The 22,065-nt window shown below is 44.8% G+C and overlaps 1 protein-coding gene across 1 annotated transcript in view; it reads left to right on the top strand.

Moving 5' to 3' along the window:
* The window catches only part of LOC138528195 (transient receptor potential cation channel subfamily M member 2-like), a 679,103-nt gene that overhangs the window by 299,562 nt on the left and 357,476 nt on the right, over positions 1–22,065 (top strand). The window contains exon 8 of the mRNA XM_069639648.1: positions 17,971–18,171. Coding sequence (XP_069495749.1) covers positions 17,971–18,171 — 201 coding nt within the window. The remainder of the gene's footprint in view (positions 1–17,970; positions 18,172–22,065) is intronic.

Raw genomic sequence — 22,065 nt, forward strand, 5'->3', positions numbered from 1 at the left:
ATGCTGACCCCAAGGGGTCAAGCCTGGTGACAGTGAGAACAGGGAGGCAAACTGATTTAACATAGATTTGCACTCCTCTTGTTGCTCAGGTGTCAGGTCTGAAGAGAGATTGACTCCTTCAACTTTTTCATCTAAAGGCACACCTCTGAGGAGATCAGGGAGAGATTCACTCTCTTCTTCCTCTGCAGCTGAAGCTAGAAGCAAGGCTCCTACATCAGGTCTGGAGATGTATGCTTTTAGTCGGTTGGTGTGGAAGACTCTAGGAGCTTCCCTGGGTCTGCCCAGATCCACCAGATAGTTGACCTCTCCAAGTTTTCCCACAATCTTGAAGGGTCCCATCCATTTGTCTTGCAAGGCCCTCTGCCTTGTTGGGAGCATAACTAGAACTAGCTGGTCTTGAGTAAACTCAACCATGTTAGCCTTCTGGTCGTGCCAATGTTTGACCAGAGCTTGACCAGCTTTCAAGTTGTCACTTGCTTCTGCCATCATGTGTGACATTCTCCTCCGGAGACCTATCACATAGTCAGTCACTCTGACTGGCTTGAGGGGAGGAGCACCTTCCAATCCCTCCTTAATCAGGGCCAATGGACCTCTGACTGGATGGCCATAGAGAAGTTCAAAGGGAGAATAACCTACTCCCTCCTGAGGGACTTCTCTATAAGCAAAGAGAAGGCATGGCAGTAGAAGGTCCCACTTTTTCTTAAGGGGTTCTTCTAAAGCACCTATCATGCTCTTCATGGTTCTGTTAAACCTTTCAACCAACCCGTTTGTCTGAGGGTGGTACGCGGTTGAGAACTTGTAGGTAACTCCACAGGTTTTCCACATGGCTTTCATGTAGTGGGACATAAAGTTTGACCCCCTGTCAGAGATTACCTCCTTAGGAAACCCAACCCTGGTAAAAATACCAAGGAGGGCCTTAGCCACAGCCGGAGCTGTAACAGTCCTCATAGGAATTGCCTCAGGGTATCTAGTAGCATGGTCTACTACAACAAGGATAAACCTGTTGCCTGAGGATGTTGGGGGATCAAGGGGACCAACAATGTCAATCCCTACCCTCTCAAATGGGACTCCCACAACCGGGAGAGGCACTAAAGGTGCCACATTCTTGGAACCAACTTTACCAGAAGTCTGGCAGGTGTGGCAGCTCTTACAATATCTGTCTACTTCAGCCCCCATCTTTGGCCAATAAAAGTAGAGTGAGAGCCTTTCCTTGGTCTTCTTGAAACTCAAGTGACCAGCCAAAGGTATCTCATGAGCTAGTTGTAAGAACTGTTGTCTGTTCTCTTGTGGGACTACAAGACGTTTGTAGTCTCCAGGTTCAGACTCAGTGGGTTCACTGTAGAAGAGGCCATCTTCCCAGTGTAACCTATACTTCCCAGGCTCTTGCCCATCAGCCTGAGAAGCTGCCTGGTGGCGGAGACCTTCCAGAGTTGGACATTCTCTTTGCCCCTTACGAAAAGCTGCCCTGCTAGGCCCACCTTCTGCCAGCAAAGACTGCAGCTCAGGATGGTCCTCAGGGTCCAAATCTCCAATAAGGTTGGGGCCTCCTTCTAGCTCTTCCTCAGAGTCTAGCTCAACCACACAGGGTTGTACCTCCCTCTCAGCCTCAGCTGGAGGTGGAGTTACAGGTGTAACTTTGGACAACCTAGGGGAAGTCCTTGTTGGAAGCACTGGGGTGCTTGCTGCTGGCTTTTTCCTAGGAGTCTTGGGTTGCCCCTTTGCTCCTGATCTGGTAGTTACTGCAGTAAGTTGCTCCAGTGGGAGAGGAGTGATTTCTGTCATCATCTCCTGAGATAACCCTCTCAGGGTTTTCTCTCTTGCAGGTTTTGTGAGTTCCTGTAACCTTTTGCTAGGGGGTCTGGGGGTATGAGATACAACTCCAAGAGCTTTGAGGTCATTACCCAACAGAACCCTACCTGGCACTTCACATTGTACACTGACAGGTATTTTTACAGCCATATCATTACATTGGATGAGAACTGGTAACTGGGGACACATCTGCACAGGCCCACCAGCTAACTTGGTGAGGCATTTGGGCGCCTTAGCAACATCCTCTGCCTTGAAAAATGATTCATCCACCACAGTTATGCTGGCTCCAGTGTCCCTAATGGCAGGAGTCTCCTGACCATTCACCTGGACACTGTCCTTATAATACTCTTTAGTATTATCTGGGATAGAGTTATAGACATCTAAATTCTGTTGTTCCCACAACCCCAGAGAGACTAAAGAAACACTAGCTGAGACTCCAGTGGGTTCATCAGCTAGTAATAGAAAGTTTCCACTTGCCATATGTACTTCCTCTTCTGGAGCGAAGGCTAAGGAGGCAAGCTGGACCCCTGAAGGTTTACCCTTACATCTGGGATCTCCTTTCACATGGTCAGTAGCCTTACAAACAAAGCATGAGCCAAAGGCTCACTGGAAGGGAGGCTTGTTCTGACCTCCTTCTGGTCTGGGACCAGGAGGTATACTAGCCTGATTTGGTTTCCCTTGTGGCTTACCCTTATAGTTTTGTTTGGGGCCCTCTTTGGAATTTGTAGTATTAGAATTCTCTTTGGAGTCCTTTTTAGGCTGTTTCTCCCCATCCTTCTTCTGAGTGACCCCAGAATCCTTGTGAGTGGCCCTGTTGGCAACCCACAAGTCAGCAGCCTTAGCTAGTTTCCGGGAATCTAATTCCCTGGAATCAGCCAAGTGTTGTCTGAGCTCAGGAGAGCAGGCATCATAAATAGTCTCCAACATAAACAAATTCTTCATACCTTCATAAGTGTTCACCTTGTAACCCTTAATCCATCCCTCTAAGTTTTTCAAACATTCATTCACCCAGGTAGCCCAAGGGGTACCATCATGCTTTTTGAGGCTCCTAAACCTCTTAAGATACTGGGAAGGGGTCTTCCCAAACCTAGCTATCAAAGCTAGTTTCACACATTCATAGTCCTTCCTATCCTCCTCCCCCATCTCCATTACCACATCAGTTGCAACAGGGGGAAGCCTAGAGAACAACCAGGTGAGTAAGTCATTTCCTGTGATGTTCTGGAGCCCATGATTATATTCAAACAGAGACAACCAATCCAACACATCCAACTTAGGCTCATACATACCAACCAATTCTTTAGGCATCCGGGGTCTTTTAGGACTGGAACCTCTAGAGGAGCCGGAGAGAGAAGCATTCTCAACAGATAATTTCTTCATTTCTAGCTCATACTTGAGCTCCATTTCCCTTAGCCTTAGTTCTTTGTCAGTTTGAGCATTCAGTTTCTTATACTCCAATTCTAGTTTCATTTTCTCCAGTTCAAAGTACTGAGGACTAAATGTGGGACCTGGTAAAGGCCCAGTAGGTACAGCAGGTAGAGCAGGTAGAGGCCTAGGGGGGACAGTCACAACAGCCTCACCCTCCTCTTCTGACTCTTCCTCAGAATCATCAACATTTTGCTCCATGTTAATTTCAATACTGTCATCTACAGTTGCTGGAGTGGTAGGTTCCTCTGAACCCTCACCCAGACTTTGGTTAGCTAACAATCTTTCAATCAGCTCCATTTTCTTGCCCTTAGTCAGGAGGTCTTTATGTTTACAGAGTACTCTTAAACAATCAGCAGTTTTGGCTGCAAGGGACTCTTGACTATAGCTTTCTATAACTGACATGTTAGAGGTTTACTTTTATAGTGCTAAGCTTTGTGGTTAGTTGTACTAAGGTATCTAAAGCACACTAAAATGTATACTTAATACAAATCCCACCGCTGTACACCAGTGTTAGGCAGAAACCTGTGCAGTTCCCTTGGGGACCACTGCAAAAGATTTAAGACCACAGGTATAGCAGTAAACCCACTTGGTAGCAGTCTGCACCACCCAGATTTACCTGGTAGCTGTGGCTGAGCAGTCAGACTTCCCTCAAGAAGAGTTAGGCAGTATGTAAAGTATACACCATAGGTACTCAAATACAATAGCACAAGCAAACACTGACCAGAGCTTGGTTTCAAAAGTATATAGTTATTTATTTATTAAACACACATAAGTTGAAATCACTCTAGCAAAAATATAGTAAAAACTCTTCAAACACAGTTATAATGAAAGCAGTTTCAACCCTTACTCCTATCTAGACAACTCTAGGTTAACACCACATAATTCGAACAGAGGTGAGTGCTTAACGTTAGATGACACTCTAGTAGGTTCAAGAAAGGGATAAAAGGAACAGAAATAGGTTAAACACACCACTCTAAGGTCCAGAACACTTGCAATAGGCTCAAGGAAGTACAAAGTCACAGGTGAGCAAAAGTCACTAGGCAGGGCCCACTCTTAGAGTAGCCGGAGCGAAAATGTGCCCAAGATCACACTGTTAGTAGGGATTCAAAGTCTTGCAAAGAGTTAGAAAGAGTTTAGAGTGGCTTAGAAAGTTTAGCCAGGGTGTCCCAGGCACTCCCAGGTTCGAAAGCCGGGGGCTAAATCTACCCCGTACAGTCGGTGGCAAGGGAAGCCAGGCGGAACACGGTACCTTAAGCGGAAAGGATCCTCCAGCGGTGGCAGTTGTTCCAGGCAGTGGCAGCAAGGCTCGACGTCGGTCAGGGGAGAAGAAATTCTCGCTGAAGAGCAGAAGAAGAAGGTTGTTGCACTGCCCGGGAAGAAACCAGCCGCGGAGTCCTCCGGTTAAAGGGTTGTACCGACTTTCGCGGTTAGGGGTAAAAGTGTGGTATTCCGGTTGCCGGGGTGCTTGGCACGGGCAAGGCGGCCACGAGATACCTCGAGGAGCGGAAAGAAGGTGAAAACTGGTTGTCCCCACCAGTCAAGGGAAGGAGCCACTCCGTTAAGAGTTCTCCTCGGTCGTCGGGAAAAGTGGTGAGACAGTTCAGCAGGGCTCCACCGGGTGGTGTCGTCGAAGCAGGTCGGCTCAGCTCTTCCCTCGTCGGATTCTTGGTCCTGTGGCGACTTCTGAAGTTCCAGTCCCCAAAGCCCTGCTTTTATGCAGCAAACCCCCATTCACCCAGCCTAGCTGTCACTCAAACATGCTAAGTGGTGAGCCGGCCGGCTCACCACTTGGGCCAATCAGGACGGAGTGCGACTTGAGTTACCAAGGTAACTCAGTCCAGGGTGCCTAAATCCCCCTCCACCCCTCCTAAGTACCCCAGACAGAGTGGCACCACTTTGGAGGGCTTCTGTGGAGAAGCCCGCCAAAAGTGGAACAAAGGGCTCCACTTTGGGTCAGAGTTACAGAGGTGAACACCATCGCCATTTTAGAGTCAAGTTTTGGCAAAAAGTCCCAACCGGAGTTATAATAATAAATATATAAACCGGCGGTATGTTTAAGGCTACCGTAAATAAATAATTAAATGTGTTAGCCTAAAACAATGGGAAATCCCATAGGAAAATATTCGCGGTCGAATATAAAAAGTAGTTTCCACTGCCACCAGCCAAAACTCGATCAGGGGGGACGGAGACGTGCCCCCTCGACTAACAGACCCTGGGGCAATCGAATTGCCCCAGCCAGTACGTCCACAATATGATGGTTTGTACTGGTTCTGTTCAGGATTTAAGACTAGCAAAGCCTTTGGTGACTTTACATGCCCTGAGAGACAGTAGTCAGTCCCAGGGTATGGAGTCTATGTTGGGGAGTCCCTAGGACACCCCTGGGTCACGGCACAGAGGGTGCTGTGTAACCCACATCACAAAAATACATGAGGCCCTATGGAGTAAAAGACCCCATAGCCCATTCAACACAAGGTTTAACCAAGAAAACACACTTCAACATGTCCAAGAGTGAGGGTAAAAGAGTCTCACTCTTGGCAGGAGAAAAAAATAAACCCCAGAAATCCAGCAAAGCTGCTGGGGGACTCACTAGGTAGGGAAATTCAGCCTAAACAGAGAATTCTCCCTAACATACCACTCTATGCCAGGTTAGCATCGGGGGCGGGTGTTATGTCCTCGCTCCACACCAGACGTTACTGTGCACGGACGGTGGCGTATGAATAAATACGGCGTGAACTGAGGGTTGTGGGTCACTGGCCATGCAGCACAAGCCGCACATGCACCTACTGTCTCCAGCTCTCATTTTCCACGCTGTGCAGCAGTAGACCTTGGGCACAGTGAGCAAGTCCCCTTAGGTTCCAGCGCTGCAGGAGCCTCACCGAATGCTGCAGCAAGGAACACAACAAAGCGGGATCACCGCCACACACACAAGAAAAAAAAGATTAAAACATCTTTCTTTCAATAAAAAAGAACACATTTTGTTTAGCACAGCAAATACCACACAGAGGGCTGAGGATATTAGAAAGGACAACTGACAGTAACATGATGGAAACACCAGGAGCAAAGAGTCCCCAGACCACAGCCTGCTCACAAGCACCCCAGCATCAAACAGGTTAGCAGCCAGTTTCTATCCCTCAACTATAACGTACAACCATAGTGGGTCAGTGTCATAAATCACCAATGTATCAACTGAAAAGGATACGGTAACCAAAAAAGGATACAATTTGGTAGGGCTCTTCCGGATCCTATTTTCACACGACTTGATTGTAGGTAGGTCAAATTAGACCTTCCAAATGATACAACTCTCTGACTGGATGAAACAGGCAGAGAGATGGATCACTGGAAAGGGCGTGGGAATTATGTAGGAAGTATGCCTAGGATAGATAAAGTATCATAAGAAACTGTCCCAATCGAATTACTAAGATAACACAGTATTAGCATTCATTCAGACACTGACCTTATGGCAAAAACTGAAGTAATCCACAAAAGTTTCTTGAAGAAAACCAGAAGTTGAACAAACGACAAAGGAAGGGAAGATTAGTAAGGGAGACTTATCCTGAACGGCACGAGGCTCTCGCTAGATACCGTGTTGGTGCACCACAGGATAGCGTCCAAAGTACTATGCACAATAACCTTCCAATAGTTCATGAAATACTTCCTTTCCCACGATGAACAAAAATTAGAATTTCACCTGTTAACTGTCACAGGTACCAATGGTTCAAAATAGTTCAGAAAACCACGTGCAGGATTGCACGCAATAGAATACACGCAGCCAGGCCAGCCGCGCTTGAAAACAGCGTCTGCGTGTAGAAATTTAGCACACAAACAGGATACACGCAGCTCAGGACAGCCGCTCTTGCAGACAGCGTCCGCGTGGAGATTTGAGATGCGAACAGGATTCACGCAGCTCAGGAAAGCCGCGCTTGCAGACAGCATCCGCGTGGAGATTTGGCACGCGAACAGGATTCACGCAGCTCAGGACAGCCGCGCTTGCAGACAGCGTCCGCATGGAGATTTGACACGCGAACAGGATTCACGCAGCTCAGGACAGCCGCGCTTGCAGACAGCGTCCGCGTGGAGATTTGGCACGCGAACAGGATTCACGCAGCTCAGGACAGCCGCGCTTGCAGACAGCGTCCGCGTGGAGATTTGCCACGCGAACAGGATTCACGCAGCTCAGGACAGCCGCGCTTGCAGACAGCGTCCGTGTGGAGATTTGGCACGCGAACAGGATTCACGCAGCTCAGGACAGCCGCGCTTGCAGACAGCTTCCGCGTGGAGATTTGGCACGCAAACAGGATACACGCAGCTCCGGAATTAGCGTGTGGAGGAAACACACTCAAAATAGGCCAAAGAAGTTGCTGAAGGGAATGCGAGAACGCAGGTCCGGAGTTCAGCTACCAAAACGCCAAAATTGACGTAATCAGAAGCAGCGATCATAGTTCCCACGCTGCTTATGTACGCACTGCCGTGATACACGTGACGGACCTAAATCACGTGAAATTTAACAACGTGAAAAATGCAGACGTCGTTTTCCGGGCAATGCATCGAACAACCTCCATTTTGAGTAGAATGGTCTAGTGGTTCTATGGGCGTAACTCATCTTGTATGGAGAGGTTGTTCCTGGTCCAGAGATATGTCCAGCAGGCATGACAGTCAGGAATGCAGTTGGCCCCTTTTTACCCGTATACTGACCCATCATCAGTTGGCCCCAGATGGGCCATATGGGCAAAGAAAATTGACATGTTGATGGACTGCAGTGATGTAGCAACCTCCAGTAAAAGAGATTGCACCTCCTTTTGAGCACAGGCGATGAATCGTTACACATATTTTATTCACTTGCGAACAGGAGCCCCGGATGACTAGGCACCACTAAAGAAGCCCTCATGAATCACTTCATGCCCAACTAAATCCAGATTCTGAGGTATTCATATTCCACACGACGGTTTAAGAGGAATCGGAGATGATTGATGCTTACCACACGCATCTGCTCATGTTAGTTTTATCTTGTGAGCTTGAAGTGGTTGAGAAGGAGATAAGACGTCAGGTCATCAATGGGATGCCCTCTGAGAAATTGAGGCGAATTGTACTTAGCGAAAAAAGGAATCCATTTACACTGCATATTAGAGTATGATTGCCAACGTGAACTTGCCCATGTGAGAGCTGCACAAATGGGGAACACCCTACAGAAATTAAAGATCACCCGATTCATGACAGTCGCTAGAGTTTCCTACTACAGTCCACGAAGGCACCAAAAATGAACTGCAGGAAGCCTCCCAATGTGGCAATCATGCCTGCAAGGCCCCAAAGAGAGCGGTTGGTGCTCAGGCCAAAACCACTGGAGAAAAGACTGTCCAGCACAAGGAACGACGTGCAGCGCATGAAGATAGCTATATGCAAAAGTGTGTCAGTCCTCAGCACCAGCAGCACTGAGACGCTGCACGCCACAAAGAGCGAGCCGGAAAAAAAACAAGCAAAGACTTGACATGTAGATGCAGGTGACAGCTCATCCACAGAAGAATCAGAAGATGAAGATGAATCAACGGCAGGTGACGGTTGTCACAGTCAACACTGCAGCATCCGTGAACACCATACCACAGTCAACATATGCAAAATTAAGCCCTAAACCAGCACTGAAAAAAACAGAAATGCTACTCTATACAAATGAGTGTCGAAAACCCTGACGAGTTCTAGGATGCTACCGGGCCCAATTAAAAAAGGGGGCAATACCATATGATAAAAAATATACTTTGCAAACACCAGTTTGGAGTGCCTTCTATGTTGGGAATCAGCTGAAAATCTGGGCGTCAAACAATTCATATGTAAGATATCACCAACAGATCCAAGATCTTCTGTCCAAGCATCCCAATTTACTGTGAGACATTGGGTGTCTAAAAGAGCGATCAAAAAACTCCATATCGACACCACAATGGAAGCAAGAGCAGTGAGACACTGAAGAACACCCTTCCACATGTGTGAACTAGTTGCGAGGGAACTCCATGACCTTGAAAAAGCATGTATAATTGAAAACTCCTTTCATCCATCTTACCTATCCTGCCTCTGTCCATCCCTATTAACTATTAATCTATTCTGCCAATCTATCCTTTGTCTTCAATTCGTCCATACAATCTACGTATCTCCTCATTTGTCTATGTAATGTTTAATCTTTCTTATCAGTACTTTTGATCATTTCCTAGCAACAAATAAGGGGGGGGGCACAACCAGTAAATTTGAATATTTGATCATAATTTAGATCAGATTCACTTGGGGTGTGGATTTTACATTCATTGTCCCCCTTACCATCATCGGTCACAAAAACACTATCAGCAAACATATATAAAATTAAATATTTTGTATTTGTTATTATTATTTCTCAGGTAATTTAGTTTGCATATCATGGTTAAAATTTAAACCATGTGTAGAAGATAAAACCGTATTTGACATAAAGTAAACAAGGAATTCATTAATTCATGTACCAATATTTCAAAAAGCATATACAAATCAACCTCTGAACAAATCTCTAAAGTTATGAATAGGGTAAAAAAGAATAGTAGCTGATTAGGTGGAAAAATGAGACCAGAAGTGGGTAGTAAAGGTAGAGAAGAAATCACATTATCGTAATGAGTCAAATAATATGGGTCAATAGTGTTATTCCATATTGACATATGCCTTAGGTAATGAAGCAATAAACAAAAAAAAGGACACTGTTTAGACCATCTTCAAACGTTAAACAAAAAATTTCAATTGGGGAACACTGGTGTGATTGTTTTCCCTGGGTTGTTTCTCCTATTAGTTGTTACGGCTTATAAGTTACTTCATTATTCACACGGCGTGTAACTACATTAGGTTTTATATCTTCTTTTGATATATTTCATAGGGTGCACTAAGGAACATTAATTCTGGTCACTCAGCATCTGACTAATTGTCCTCTTGTCAGGAGGAGATTGTAAGTCGTATAGAAGGGTCTGCCAACATGAAAAGCTTAGCAAGATTATCTGGGGTAGGTTGACTGTGGACGTGATTCTCCCAGAGCAGGTCACATTTCGGCAGCTTTCTTGATCAAGGACCGCCTTCTTCAGGGCATAAGTTAAAGTCCCTGAAAGAGCATACATATATGTTAAGGGTGTTTAGGCCGATGATGGTATGGTAATAAGTAATGATGCCTCTAGTTTGAACCCATGTAATTACTTACCCCAGAGTTCTAACTCCATATCTCAAACCCCTGGGCGTGGACAACTGTATCCAGTTCACAACGTGGACATCTAATTGTTGGTTTGGACTGGTCTGGTTCTCTGGCATCGGACAAAAAGGGATTCTGACCTCCTTGTGTCCGGCTTCCAGTTCCTAAAAGAGGAAGAGGCAAAGTCTGGATGAGCTATGAATTGTGGGATATATTGACCCACTCAACCACATTGCACCACATCACCAAGCTGTATTTGCGCAAGAAATAGCAACCTGGTGGCGCTGGCTCCTGTGCGCACCAGGCCCTCAAAACTGCTTCTTGGCAGCAACAAAAGATGGCTGCACCATCCTGCCTAGTACACTTCAGGCAAGATGGAACAAGGGGACACACTGAAAAAGAATGCAGTGTGTTCTGAGACATATATATGGAATCAAGTGAACAGGCAGCACTGCATTGCTGCAAAAGCCAAAAATTCCCCTTCAAAATGCAACCCTTTTCACCTTTTCAAAATGCTGTTATGCTATTTCCATCTGTGCATTCTGAAACCACTGTGATGGAAACAGCCCTGCCAGGCCCAGGATAAGTCATTGTGCCTCAGAAAAACCAGGCATAATTCCTGAATGACAGGTCCTGTAGAGTAGATTTGAAAGAAATCAACAAGCAACTTTCTTTTCACATGCACGGGAACATGCGTTTATTTCTTGCCAAAATGTATCCAGGCGCAGCAGTTCAAAGAGACTTTTTACTCTCTGTGCCAGATCAAGGATAAATGTAGCTATACTTTAGATAAAACACCTGCTGCAGGGAAATGACTACAGCTTCAAATACAGTGGCAATCTGAGGAGCTGCAAAGCAAATAAAAAAAAGAAATGCTAGCAGTTTTTAACACGTGAAAAAATGGGCTGTGCTGAATGAAGAAAAAAAATGGCCTGTTTAAAACTCAATTGTTAATGAAAGCCTGCTTACTTAGCAATGTAAAGGAATTATGTTAGTGGTGATAATACACGCATAGGATATCTTCTGTCATAGGTTTGTTTAATTCAAGACCCAAATTAAGAAATTAAACCGTTTAAAACACATGGGATGGATTTGCAAACTCTCAGAAAAAACTGTTATTGCAGTTGCCAGCCATGAAACTCCTCCAAGGAAGGGAGATACACCATAAATCCAGGAAACGTAGGTGCGCCGTGCCAACTTGAAAAACTTTGAATGGGACAGGACAATGAAAGTTCACATGCTCATCAGACATTCGTCTATGCTCCAGGCTGTGACAATGGCAGTCCTGGGACACTCACCTGTCAAGTGTGAAGGGTCAATAAAACCTTCAATTAAGACTGGAAACACCTTTGCCTGGAAGGAAATGACAACTGCTTGCAGTTGGAGGAAGACAAAAAAACATGATCTGGTAACAAAGGGACTGCCTTTTGGTGCCAAAGACCACGTTAGGAAGAAACTTTAAATACTTTTATTTCTGTAGCAAGAATTAGCAGAAATGTAAAAATGCACAGTTTTAGATTCATTTTGGGGGCTGTGTTTTAAAACTTGGTAGAACTCATTGCCGCATGGGGTACAGAAGTTATGAATATGACAGATTCCAAGGAAAGTATTAATGTGGCAAACATAAAATTCGGTACATACATCCCTGGGGACAATTCGCATTTGTGTATAAAATTGTAGAATTTTAGGCCAAATCTTTAATGTGTAAAATTACCAAAATGTATCAGAAAGGCGAAACAAGGTCGCACAGACATGAGGATTGGACTGAAATGTGAAGCACATAATATGTAACCTGTGCGTACACTTTTCCAAGAGATTACAAGTAAAGAAATGTATGTTTTTGGCAAAATCGGATTTTAAGTAAAGTAAATGTGCGAGTGTTTGGACATTGTAAACCTCACCTCATAAATCTGACATCATGCCCTTAGAAGTCAAACCAACTGAGAGCGAGGCGGAGACTAGCTCCCATGCGAATCCAAGTAGTTTAGGGGTGGGCGTAGTTAACCCTGCCCAGCCTCTACCTTGCTGATGTCATTTTGCATGATAAATAAGAGTCCCTGACAAGACCCTGGACACACTCTTCCTGATTTCCTGCGTTGCGTTCCTGTTCCTGTTTCATCTTTCAGACTCCAGATTCCAACAACAAGGCCAAGCATTGCTGATCCTATTCCAGGGCCCATTGCAAAACCCAAGCATTGCTGATCCTGCTCTGGCAAGGCCTTCCCTACAATATTAAAACCCACTAATCTCCCAGTAACCAGAAGAAACTGTGGTACTTTTGGCATCCTAATCCAGCTTGCCTTGCCGCCACTCACTGCATGCTGCTGCTATCCTGCTACTCTGATGACCTGTAGCATCCTGTAACAAGAATTGACAGTCCATAAGAACTATCCTTTGGTATCCAGTCCCTGCCCAGCTGATCTTGTCCCGCTGATTTTGTCCGACTGTGCTTTGTTAGACCAGAACCGCTGTCTGTCCAAAATCCAAACTAAAAAGTGGACTGTGAGTATCAATAGGAACCATAGAAAACCATAGTATATCTTGCCTTGCCTTGTCCTTAGTTCCTCTCTCTAAGTCATCCTATCCTTATCCTGATAACCTGCAATATTGTCAAACATCATTGCTGAAACCCTGCCTTTGATTTCTTGTGCGAGCCCTAACTTCTTTAATCATTTTGTCTTGTGAAATCCTAAGCCCTTAGTCCTCTTTCGAGTGATCGGACTGGTTCCGCCAGGGCGGGCGCGGATGTGCTAGGATTGATTTTACGAGTCAACCCTGGAGCTTACTGTGTCTCAATCTGGTAGCCTAGCCTGAATGCCCTAGTGTCGAGTAAAACTGTTCTTGTCAAAACTGATTTATTTTCGTTTTTCGCGCCTTCATTTTCTAAAAACGTACCTCACTAGATCTTGTATAACGCACTCAATTTACCAACTAGAGACATAATGTCACTTCCATATTGTACCTATGATCCATAGCTACACCCCAATAAAAAGACCGCATAAAATATTTTACAAGTTTTTATTAAAAACCATTTTGGTAAATTCAGACGGGAATTGCAAAAGTTTGCTAAATTTACAACGTGTCATTTGATTATAAACTGTTTTAAATCTTCCATTCAATTTCGAATTGTCTGCTTTTGCTCAATCCATTGCTTGTGATTGCTAGTATCTTTCCAGTGTTGCTCCAGTAAAGAATTGTTTTTGTTTCAAGAGTTATACACATTCATTCATTCATTTATTCATCCATTTCGGAGTGTCATTTTAGCATTGCTGAGGTTTAAAATCCGTTTTTCTCTCTTGTTTGGGGAGGGAAAGTCGGATTTCCATTCTGTTTTCCAGTTGTCATTCCTGATTACCTGATGCTTCTGTTTATCCACTTAGAATTGATTATTTGTGGGTTGAGGGAACATTGCAGGGGGAAATTCTAACTCAAGTGCTATCTTACCTAAAATCAAAAAGTGCTCCTTTACCCTGGTGTGTTGTAGTTGTCAATAGAAGGTTAAACTAAGCGCATTGCTTACATTCCTATTGTTCTTATCACCCCATTGGTGATTGCTGCCCCATTTTAAAAATTGTATGATTTCTTTTGAATTTTAAAATAAATAAATATTACATTTTATCAACTAGCCTGGTTCATGGTCCATTGTGACCCGGGGTATTTGAAAAGGGTGTGTGATATGAGTGGTGTACCATCTCAATATTGAATCTAACAAAAAAAATAAGCATTTCAATCGTGCGCTGCAGACTAGGCCGAGACTAAGGTGTGCGTCGCCTGATTGAAATACTTAACAGAATTGATACTAGTACCGGGATACTCCTTTTTGTCCCTGCTATTAGGGGGCCGGTATTGCGCCTACTGTAGATACGGTGGCTTGTTTGTTGGTGTCTGGGGCTCCCTAATTTCTGAGAATGATGTACATCGGGCTCAGCATTGAGCATTACAGCGTACCTGTTTGTGGAGAAAGCCTCTCTCATGGGTGTCTTGTGGTGGCCGTGGCCTCAACCTTGGATTACCGTGTGTAGGATACGCTGGATCTGCTTAAAATCGAAGTGAGAAAAGAATAAAATGACACTTAAGATTGATTGCATCTCCATGTGTACCAATGCAGCACGAAGGCTCTATGGTGCTGGGGAGTATTGTCTATGGGGTATTTCTTCTGGTAGGAAAATGCCTGAAGTTCGGTGTTCCTCACTGCAAAGTGTCAGGGGAGATGCAGCAGCGTTTACGGGCTCCAATGGTACTGATGCTGTATGAAAAAAGCTTTGGTTGCCATGGAGACCACATGTTAGCCCACTCTGATTGGTCCCGTCTGTGTGGAAGTTTCCTTGCCAACGTGTTCTGGCGTGATAGTCATGGAAACCAGGACGCTATGTGACAGGTGGGCATGGCCCAAGTGAGGTGAGGAATATCCTATGTCGGGCGGCTTGTTGAAGGTACATTGTGGCGGTCCGAGCCTCTTGGGAAGACATGTTTTGGAATTTGAACGTGAAACCCTCTCTAAAATCGCATTTCAAAGGTGGAATTGTCATTGGAGCGATAAATATGGGAACAGATATCTAACAGGACAAGCCAGATGGGCGTGACTTAGCAGCTGCTTAAAGGTGTTTGTGCATCGGGGATGGGGCCGGTCGGTTTTGTTACTATAGACAATTAGATGAACTGCCCCCTAAGAATAACGTGAGTTGCAAGCATGATATGATATGATATTTTATTTGTATCGCACTCATACACAAGTGTTTCAGAGCGTGACAACGCAAGGGAGGGGAACAGTGGAGAACACAACAACGATATTATTAGGCCCAGTGACATTGAGAACGCACGCGTGCATGCAAGGGGAGAGTGGAAAATGCATAGGAGAACTGATAAATAATAAATAAAAAATAAATAGATAATGGAGTCAATAAACAATGGTAGTGCAGCCAGCAAGTGGAAAGTGCTGTGTTTACAGCAGCAGACTGGGAAGGTCTGATAAGTGCAGAAAAAGAAGAACATGGTGGGGGGGGGCTGTATGGGTACAGATACAGTCCCCAGTGCAAGGGGTGGCCAGGAGGCAGTGCAGGAGGGTGGCAGGGTGGGCAGGTACCTGGGCCCAGGGGACAGAAGGTGGCCAGGTGCACAGTGCCAAGTAAGAGCAGATCAGCTGGGGTGGGGGGGGGGCGAAGGCAGAAGCAAAGAGGAAGATCTTTAGGTTCTTCCGGAACCGGACATGGTTTTCCTCACATTTTAGAGTGGCAGGCAGGCTGTTCCAGAGGAGGTCCCAGCCGAAGGCAGAGATCTACCTCCAGCTCGTTTCTTTGAAAAATGACTGCCCCTGAGGGAGTTAGAGGTAGAGAAGCAAAGAGCTCGAGAGGGGAGGTATTTGCGGAGGGATAGCAGAAGGTATTTTGGACCCAGGCCCCAGAAAGCCTTGTGGACTATGCAGAGGGTTTTGAATTTAATCCTTGCATTCACTCAGAGCCAATGGAGAGATTTCAGAGCTGGAGAGATAACGATCCCTGAGCTTGAGGCCAAGGACAAGTCTTGCAGTCCTGTTCTGGATTAGTTGTAAAGGGCGGAGAGTAGAAGCTGGTAGATTTAGAAAGAAGCTGTTGCAGTAGTCCAGCCTAGAGAGGACCAGAGTTTGTGAGACAGTGAGCTTCTGGGGGAAGGAGAAGAAAGGCAGAATACCTCTGAGGAGGTGCAATAGGAAGTTTGACTTTTTAGAGACCTCGGATCATGAGGGGATCCCTCCCTTAGGGGAATTGAGTGCTAAAAGTGCTGTACATCAAGGTAAATGAGTATAAATCAGTGCCCCCTCATTATGGAAGGTGCAAGAGAGAAAGGGCTAGCCTAAGTGATCAATGGTGGAAACTGTTCATTTAGGCTATGGTTATGTGTCCAGTCTATGGATCCAACTGGACTTTTTCTAAAAGGCTTCTTGCACATTTGGTCCCCCTTTCACTTTTTCTAGGACCCACCAGGACAAATCCTCCAGTGTGTGGCGGGCCTCGATGTAGTTTTCCACAAGTTGCGCAGTAAAGTTCTTTCAGCTGATTTTTGATCTATGTTCTGAGATCCTGATGTTGACTGATCTCATAGTCTCTCCAACGTACCTGAGTCCGCAGGGGCACTGTATGCAATATATTACTTGGTTTGATTTGCAATTTGTCATGTCCTGTAGGGTCTATTGTCTGTTTCCTATTTCCAATGTTTGCATTTTAGTGGTGAATTTACATGCCACGCAGTTTCAACAAGGGTCGTGGCCGTTCAGGATCTATTATGATCATGAAGACCCCCAGAATTCTGACGGCCGAAAATGGCGATTTCTTTTTTCTTTTTTCCAACACCCTTTATACCATATGGAAATGTGGGGGGAGACCCCCCACAACCCTTCATATATATGTGTTGTAAGGTGGGGGCGGAAAAAAGTCTTTATCTCGGGAGTCAGAATTCTGAGGGTGACATTTTGGTGCATTTCCGCTGTTCACTGTGCGTAAGTTCCAAAGGGCAGTTCTTGGTGTCTCTTTCATATATTGGGAGTGGAACAGGTGCTCCCGAATTTTTTTCACTCGTTTGAACGCAAAACGTGGTGTTTGTTCTTCTGGTAAATTTAGGCGTGCCAAGGGCCAATATTTTTGTATTATTTTCCTCACCTGAAAGGTGTCAGAGCCATGTGTTATAACTATAATTTCCTTCTATCATTTCCTTCATATCTTTCTGGCTCTTATTAACTTTCCATTGTTTGTATATTTCTATCCTTTGTATCATTCCTTCCTTCTATCTGTCTTTCCATACCTCGTTTTGATTTTTCTGTTCTTCCGATCTATTCTTCAATCCTTCCTATCTGTCTCTCACTCTTTCACCAAAGGATATCCTGGCTGCCCCTTACTGCATGCGCATTAGTCCTTAGAAGAAGACTGCATCTTATGATTGAGTGCTGCGACAATTGGTTTGAAGGAAAAGGGGTACCATGTTGGTACATTTTTCTTCTATATAAACTTGGCAGCTGTCCCATTTCCATTCCTTTGGTTTCAGTGTATATTTTTAAAGAAAGCCAGGAAAAAGTCTTGGAAGTATGAGACAAACAATGCATTTGTGTAACAAAGAAATAGTCAATACAATCTTTCAATAAAAACAAACTGCACTTTCCATTGCCCTCCTGTATGCAGCAACTATATTGCTCTTGAAAGCAGCCTGGGTGGATTTTGGTTATGCCTCGAGCTAGTCTCAATATGGTCAATTTTTGCCTAATTCTTAGTCTGATGATGCACTGGTACCATAAGCTGGAGTGAAGAGAGGTATTTGTCCAAACATGTATACCTTGAAATAAATCCTTTAAGTATTTGGGCTAAACGCAATATAATCCCCTTTGTATATTTGCCCTTATCTGTACTTGAATAATCTACATTAGTTTATTTTGTCCCTGTCACTGTCCATGTCATTGTCGAGCCCTCAATTCCTATCTTTATTATGTGTCCCTAATCCAATGAACTCTATATTCCACTGGTGTTTGCTTATCCCTTAGAAACATGGAGGAGTGACCACAGCTTCTTGCATTATTTTCCAAACTTGTCCTCCAGATGATTCATACCACCATGACCGAGAACACCCCATGCGTTATTGTTGAAGGTTCGGGAGGCATTGCTGATGTCATAGCCGAGGTGGGTAATTTGAACAGCTCAAAGATCACCATCGCCCTGGTTCAGGATAAACTGCGCTATCTGTTCCCGGAAGCCTTTGATTCCTTCACGGAGATCCACATCATCGAGTGGACCAAGAAAGTAAGACTGCTTGATACGGCACAGTGTATAAGTGGCTGCACTTTGTCTCTGTGCTGGCTTCTCTGTCAACTTCCACTAACTTTCTCTCATTATACAACTTCTGTAATCATTATCGCAAGTTGTATTTATCCAGTTCATTTTTTATAGAGATGTATACCATATGGGTAGTATCACTTCGCTTTAAAATTCAAAATAAAATGTCAGGTGCTCTTGCTGGTGCTCACAGGTACACGTGGCAATCACCTTGAGCTGTCATTAAGGGGCTTTCTAGGTTACTAAGGGAACTACCATTGGAAGTGTCACAGTGTTGAGAAGGTGGCTTCCCCTCTGAAATGGAGAGGGGATTTTACTGGATTTTCAGCCCTTAACATCATGATGCAGCGGGTGCAGGAAAGGGGACGGGCTGTCTGTAACAGAGGGATAGAAAGAATGGGTAGTTACCATCCCATGGGTGCCGATGTTCCTAGGAGGCGAGTGGTAACACATTGCTCAGAAGGACAAAAAAAGAAGGCATGCCTGCCAAGGTAATACGGTCAGCGGGAGGGGGTTTCTGGAAGCACATTGTACACGTAGTTTGGCTGTTTTGATATAGGCTTTTCCAGAGGCACAGAACCATAATGATGAATGATTAGCACACAAGGCATCCAGTTGAGCTTTTGGAGGCCAGGTGAGAAGTGTTGGCAGATTTGGGGGGGTCCAGTGCAAGCGGAATTGGGGTGAGTGTGTTAACAGGCATGGTGGATTTTTTATGAGTGGGGAGAGGATTTCTATAGGTAGCAAGTAAGAAAATGTGTAGGACATGTGATCTGTAGCCCTAGCATCTGTAACTATGGGCCCCTTATCACACAGCGTATGACCTGCTACTAGCCTCCGCTAAGTGGGAGGCCACCATCTTCCCTTGGCGGGAATCAGGTAAGTGTTCCCACGCCCCCTTTCTCTCACCCCACCCCAATTATCCACATATTTAAGACCCCCTCGTCCTCCCGACTTACCGTCTGCAGCATTGTCGCTCACTGGTACCGGGAACAGGATTGTTCCTGCTGCATATCCGCCACCCGATAGCCGCCATGGAAAGGGGAGAGGGTCTACATGTCCCTTTCTCCCCTTTCCATGGTGGCCATTTTCTTTGGTTATTTTGTATTCATTGATTTTAATGGCCACCATGGAAAGGGAGAAGGGACTACGTATAGTCCCTTCTCTCCGATCCCTTGTAGACATTTTTTTTTTTTTATCGAGTCGAGAAACGGTTTCATTGTCATTTCCCAGCTAGAGAAAAACACCGATGTGCCGGGGGACTAACAGCAATAGCTACGTTAAAGCCCTTGCTTCACTCAGGCTAGTAACTATGGCCAAGGGGGCATTACCAGACCGCCCCCTCCTCAGGTTCTATTGCTTTATTATTACCCCGACCTGTAAGACCGGGGTACTAAAAACACAATTTTTCATGTGCAAAATGCTCCGAGATTTCGTGACTGACAAAAGAAAAAAAAGGCGGCCAAGGATGAGGAAAGGGAGTCCATTCTCTCTTTTCATGGTGGCCATTGAAAATAGTTTTTAAAAAAAAGTAAACTAACAAAATGGCCATCATGGAACGAGAGTCTCTTCTTCCTTTCCATGGTGGCGTGTCATAGATCGGGAGTGACCGCATTGAGGACAGAAGTGTTCTGAGCGCACCCACTGCCGAAAAGGATCCAGAAAGAAGGTAAGTGGGGGGAGAGGGAAATCTGTGGATGGGGGAAGAGGGAAGGGATGGCGGCATGGAGGGGATCTCCGACGGAGAAGAATGCAGCCTCCAGCCCTGAGAAGGCTCGCAGCAGCAGAATTACCATGTGGTAATGCCCCCGTTCCGAGCCTCCTCATTGACTGGGTGGCTGTCAGCCCTTAACCCCTCTGCTGGGTACTAATAAGATGTACTCCTGCATGTTTGGTAACGTTAGGGTTTTGTGGATCTCTAGTTTCAGGCCAGGGAAGAGGGATTTGTTGTGATTGCTTTAGGTCATGATTACAAATTCTGTAGTGGTTTTTGGACTAAGGACTTGAGTTTGCTTTGCGGATCAGATAGGGCTGGTGATCTGGGGAGCTGTTATTAACATCACGTTTTATATCCCACTTTATGTTGCATTCCTGCCACTTTAAATTATTCAATTTAATGTTATTTAATTCATCAATCTCAAAGGAATGATGGTCTGAGCTGGACTTGTCAGGATTTGAACCTGTCACTGCATGTCTGAACTTTTGAGAGTGCTGTGTGCAAGAAGTAAAGTTCTGGAACAGTATTACTTAATAGCTAGATTTTGGGTTCTGATCCATCGTTTCTGCATGATTGGCAGATCTCAAGAAGATTATGGACATTCTCTGAGCTTTGGTAGGGGGCTGTTTTCCTGTTGCCGTTGGAGGGTACCCATGTCATAGAGGTGCATATTGGGATCACAGGCCTTTGTTTGAGGGTCTGGAGTCCCTTCTGCAAAGGATTTTTTTCTGTTCAAAACTGCAAGATATGCAGCAGCAGCGCAAATATAATTGCCGAACAAAGACAACTATGGGATAGGTCGAGATACTGCATGAGAACATTTAATGCTAAAGGACCTTGAACTTAGATCTTCTGATACACAAATAGCCTCATTAACACTTTGCCAGGAATTCCACGATGTTCACTGTGGAATTATGCCTCAACTCAAATACTGTCAGATTGCAAGTGAGATAACGGCCCAGTTAATGTCCATTTTCAAACTCCATGAGGATTTTGGGGGATTTACGAGAAGCAATAGTTCTGCTGTGGTGAATCTATCAATTCTGGATGGAAAGTGGGGTCTCACCTTCAGCTATATGCTCTATCCTCCACTTCACCTCCGAACTCTGAATTCAGAGATGCAGTAAACATGGCGTTGATTTGTTACTGCCAAAAATGTGCCAGTGTTGGAATGATCACCATTTTTGTATAGTACCGCCAAACTCAGAATGGGACTGATTGGCCAGAAAACAATGACCTGAAGATTATACAGGGAAAAAATGGGCCAGTTGCATAAACTAGCAGATCATTATCAACAACTAACCACGTGCTGAGAATTTGTCAAAATGGCTGTTTATAGAGTGCTATTTCAGCGAGTAAATTCACCCGACATTGTGTAAATATTGCATTATGAATGAGGCCCTTTGCAGTGCTTCAGTTCATCTCTTTTTGAATGTTTTTAGGTAGAAAAGAAACCAGAAAACCTTCCAAAGAATATGTACCATGAAGTTAAAATCTTCCATAAATTGAAGAGTGTTTAAATATGACTTCCTGTTGTGGAGGCTCAAAGATTTTCCGAAACATGCTGATTGCATTTTCAGTTTACATTACCGTCTTCAAGAGTTGCTTCCTCCATCCACTGCATGCATATTTGGACTTGGTATTTTGTCTTTCATGTTTTTCTCAGACTTGAATATCCATTGCCTTTTTGAACCCAACAATTGACTTCTATTTGCTGACCACGGAAGTAGTTTGACTTCCAAAAACATGAAATGACTACATTTTTGGATTTCGAGTTGCATGACTTCCTTTCCCCAAAAAAACGGAAGCCTGGACCCCAAGCTGGGTTTGGCCTTCTTGGTTCTTTTTCATTGTATATGAGAGACTGTGTTCCATCCGGGAAAGACATCCTGGACCATCGGCTATGGCACAGGGTTGCCTTAACCCCAGGGGGTGGTAGAAGCATTTTTCCTCAGTACTCCACTACTTTACATTTTCCATAGCCATTTCAATCATGCCTGTCTCCCGTCCTGCTTTTGCCTATTTCCTGTCTGCGTCCACAAGTACATTTAAAAAATAAATGTCTGGCCTGCCATCCCCTTATCTTTCAACTGTTTGAACTTTGATGCTTATTTTATTCAAAGGCAAGCCTCATGCTCAGTCGG

The sequence above is a fragment of the Ambystoma mexicanum genome, chromosome 7q (assembly GCF_040938575.1).
Source record: "Ambystoma mexicanum isolate Mex_15411 chromosome 7q, UKY_AmexF1_1, whole genome shotgun sequence".
NCBI classification, from domain to species: Eukaryota; Metazoa; Chordata; class Amphibia; order Caudata; family Ambystomatidae; genus Ambystoma; species Ambystoma mexicanum.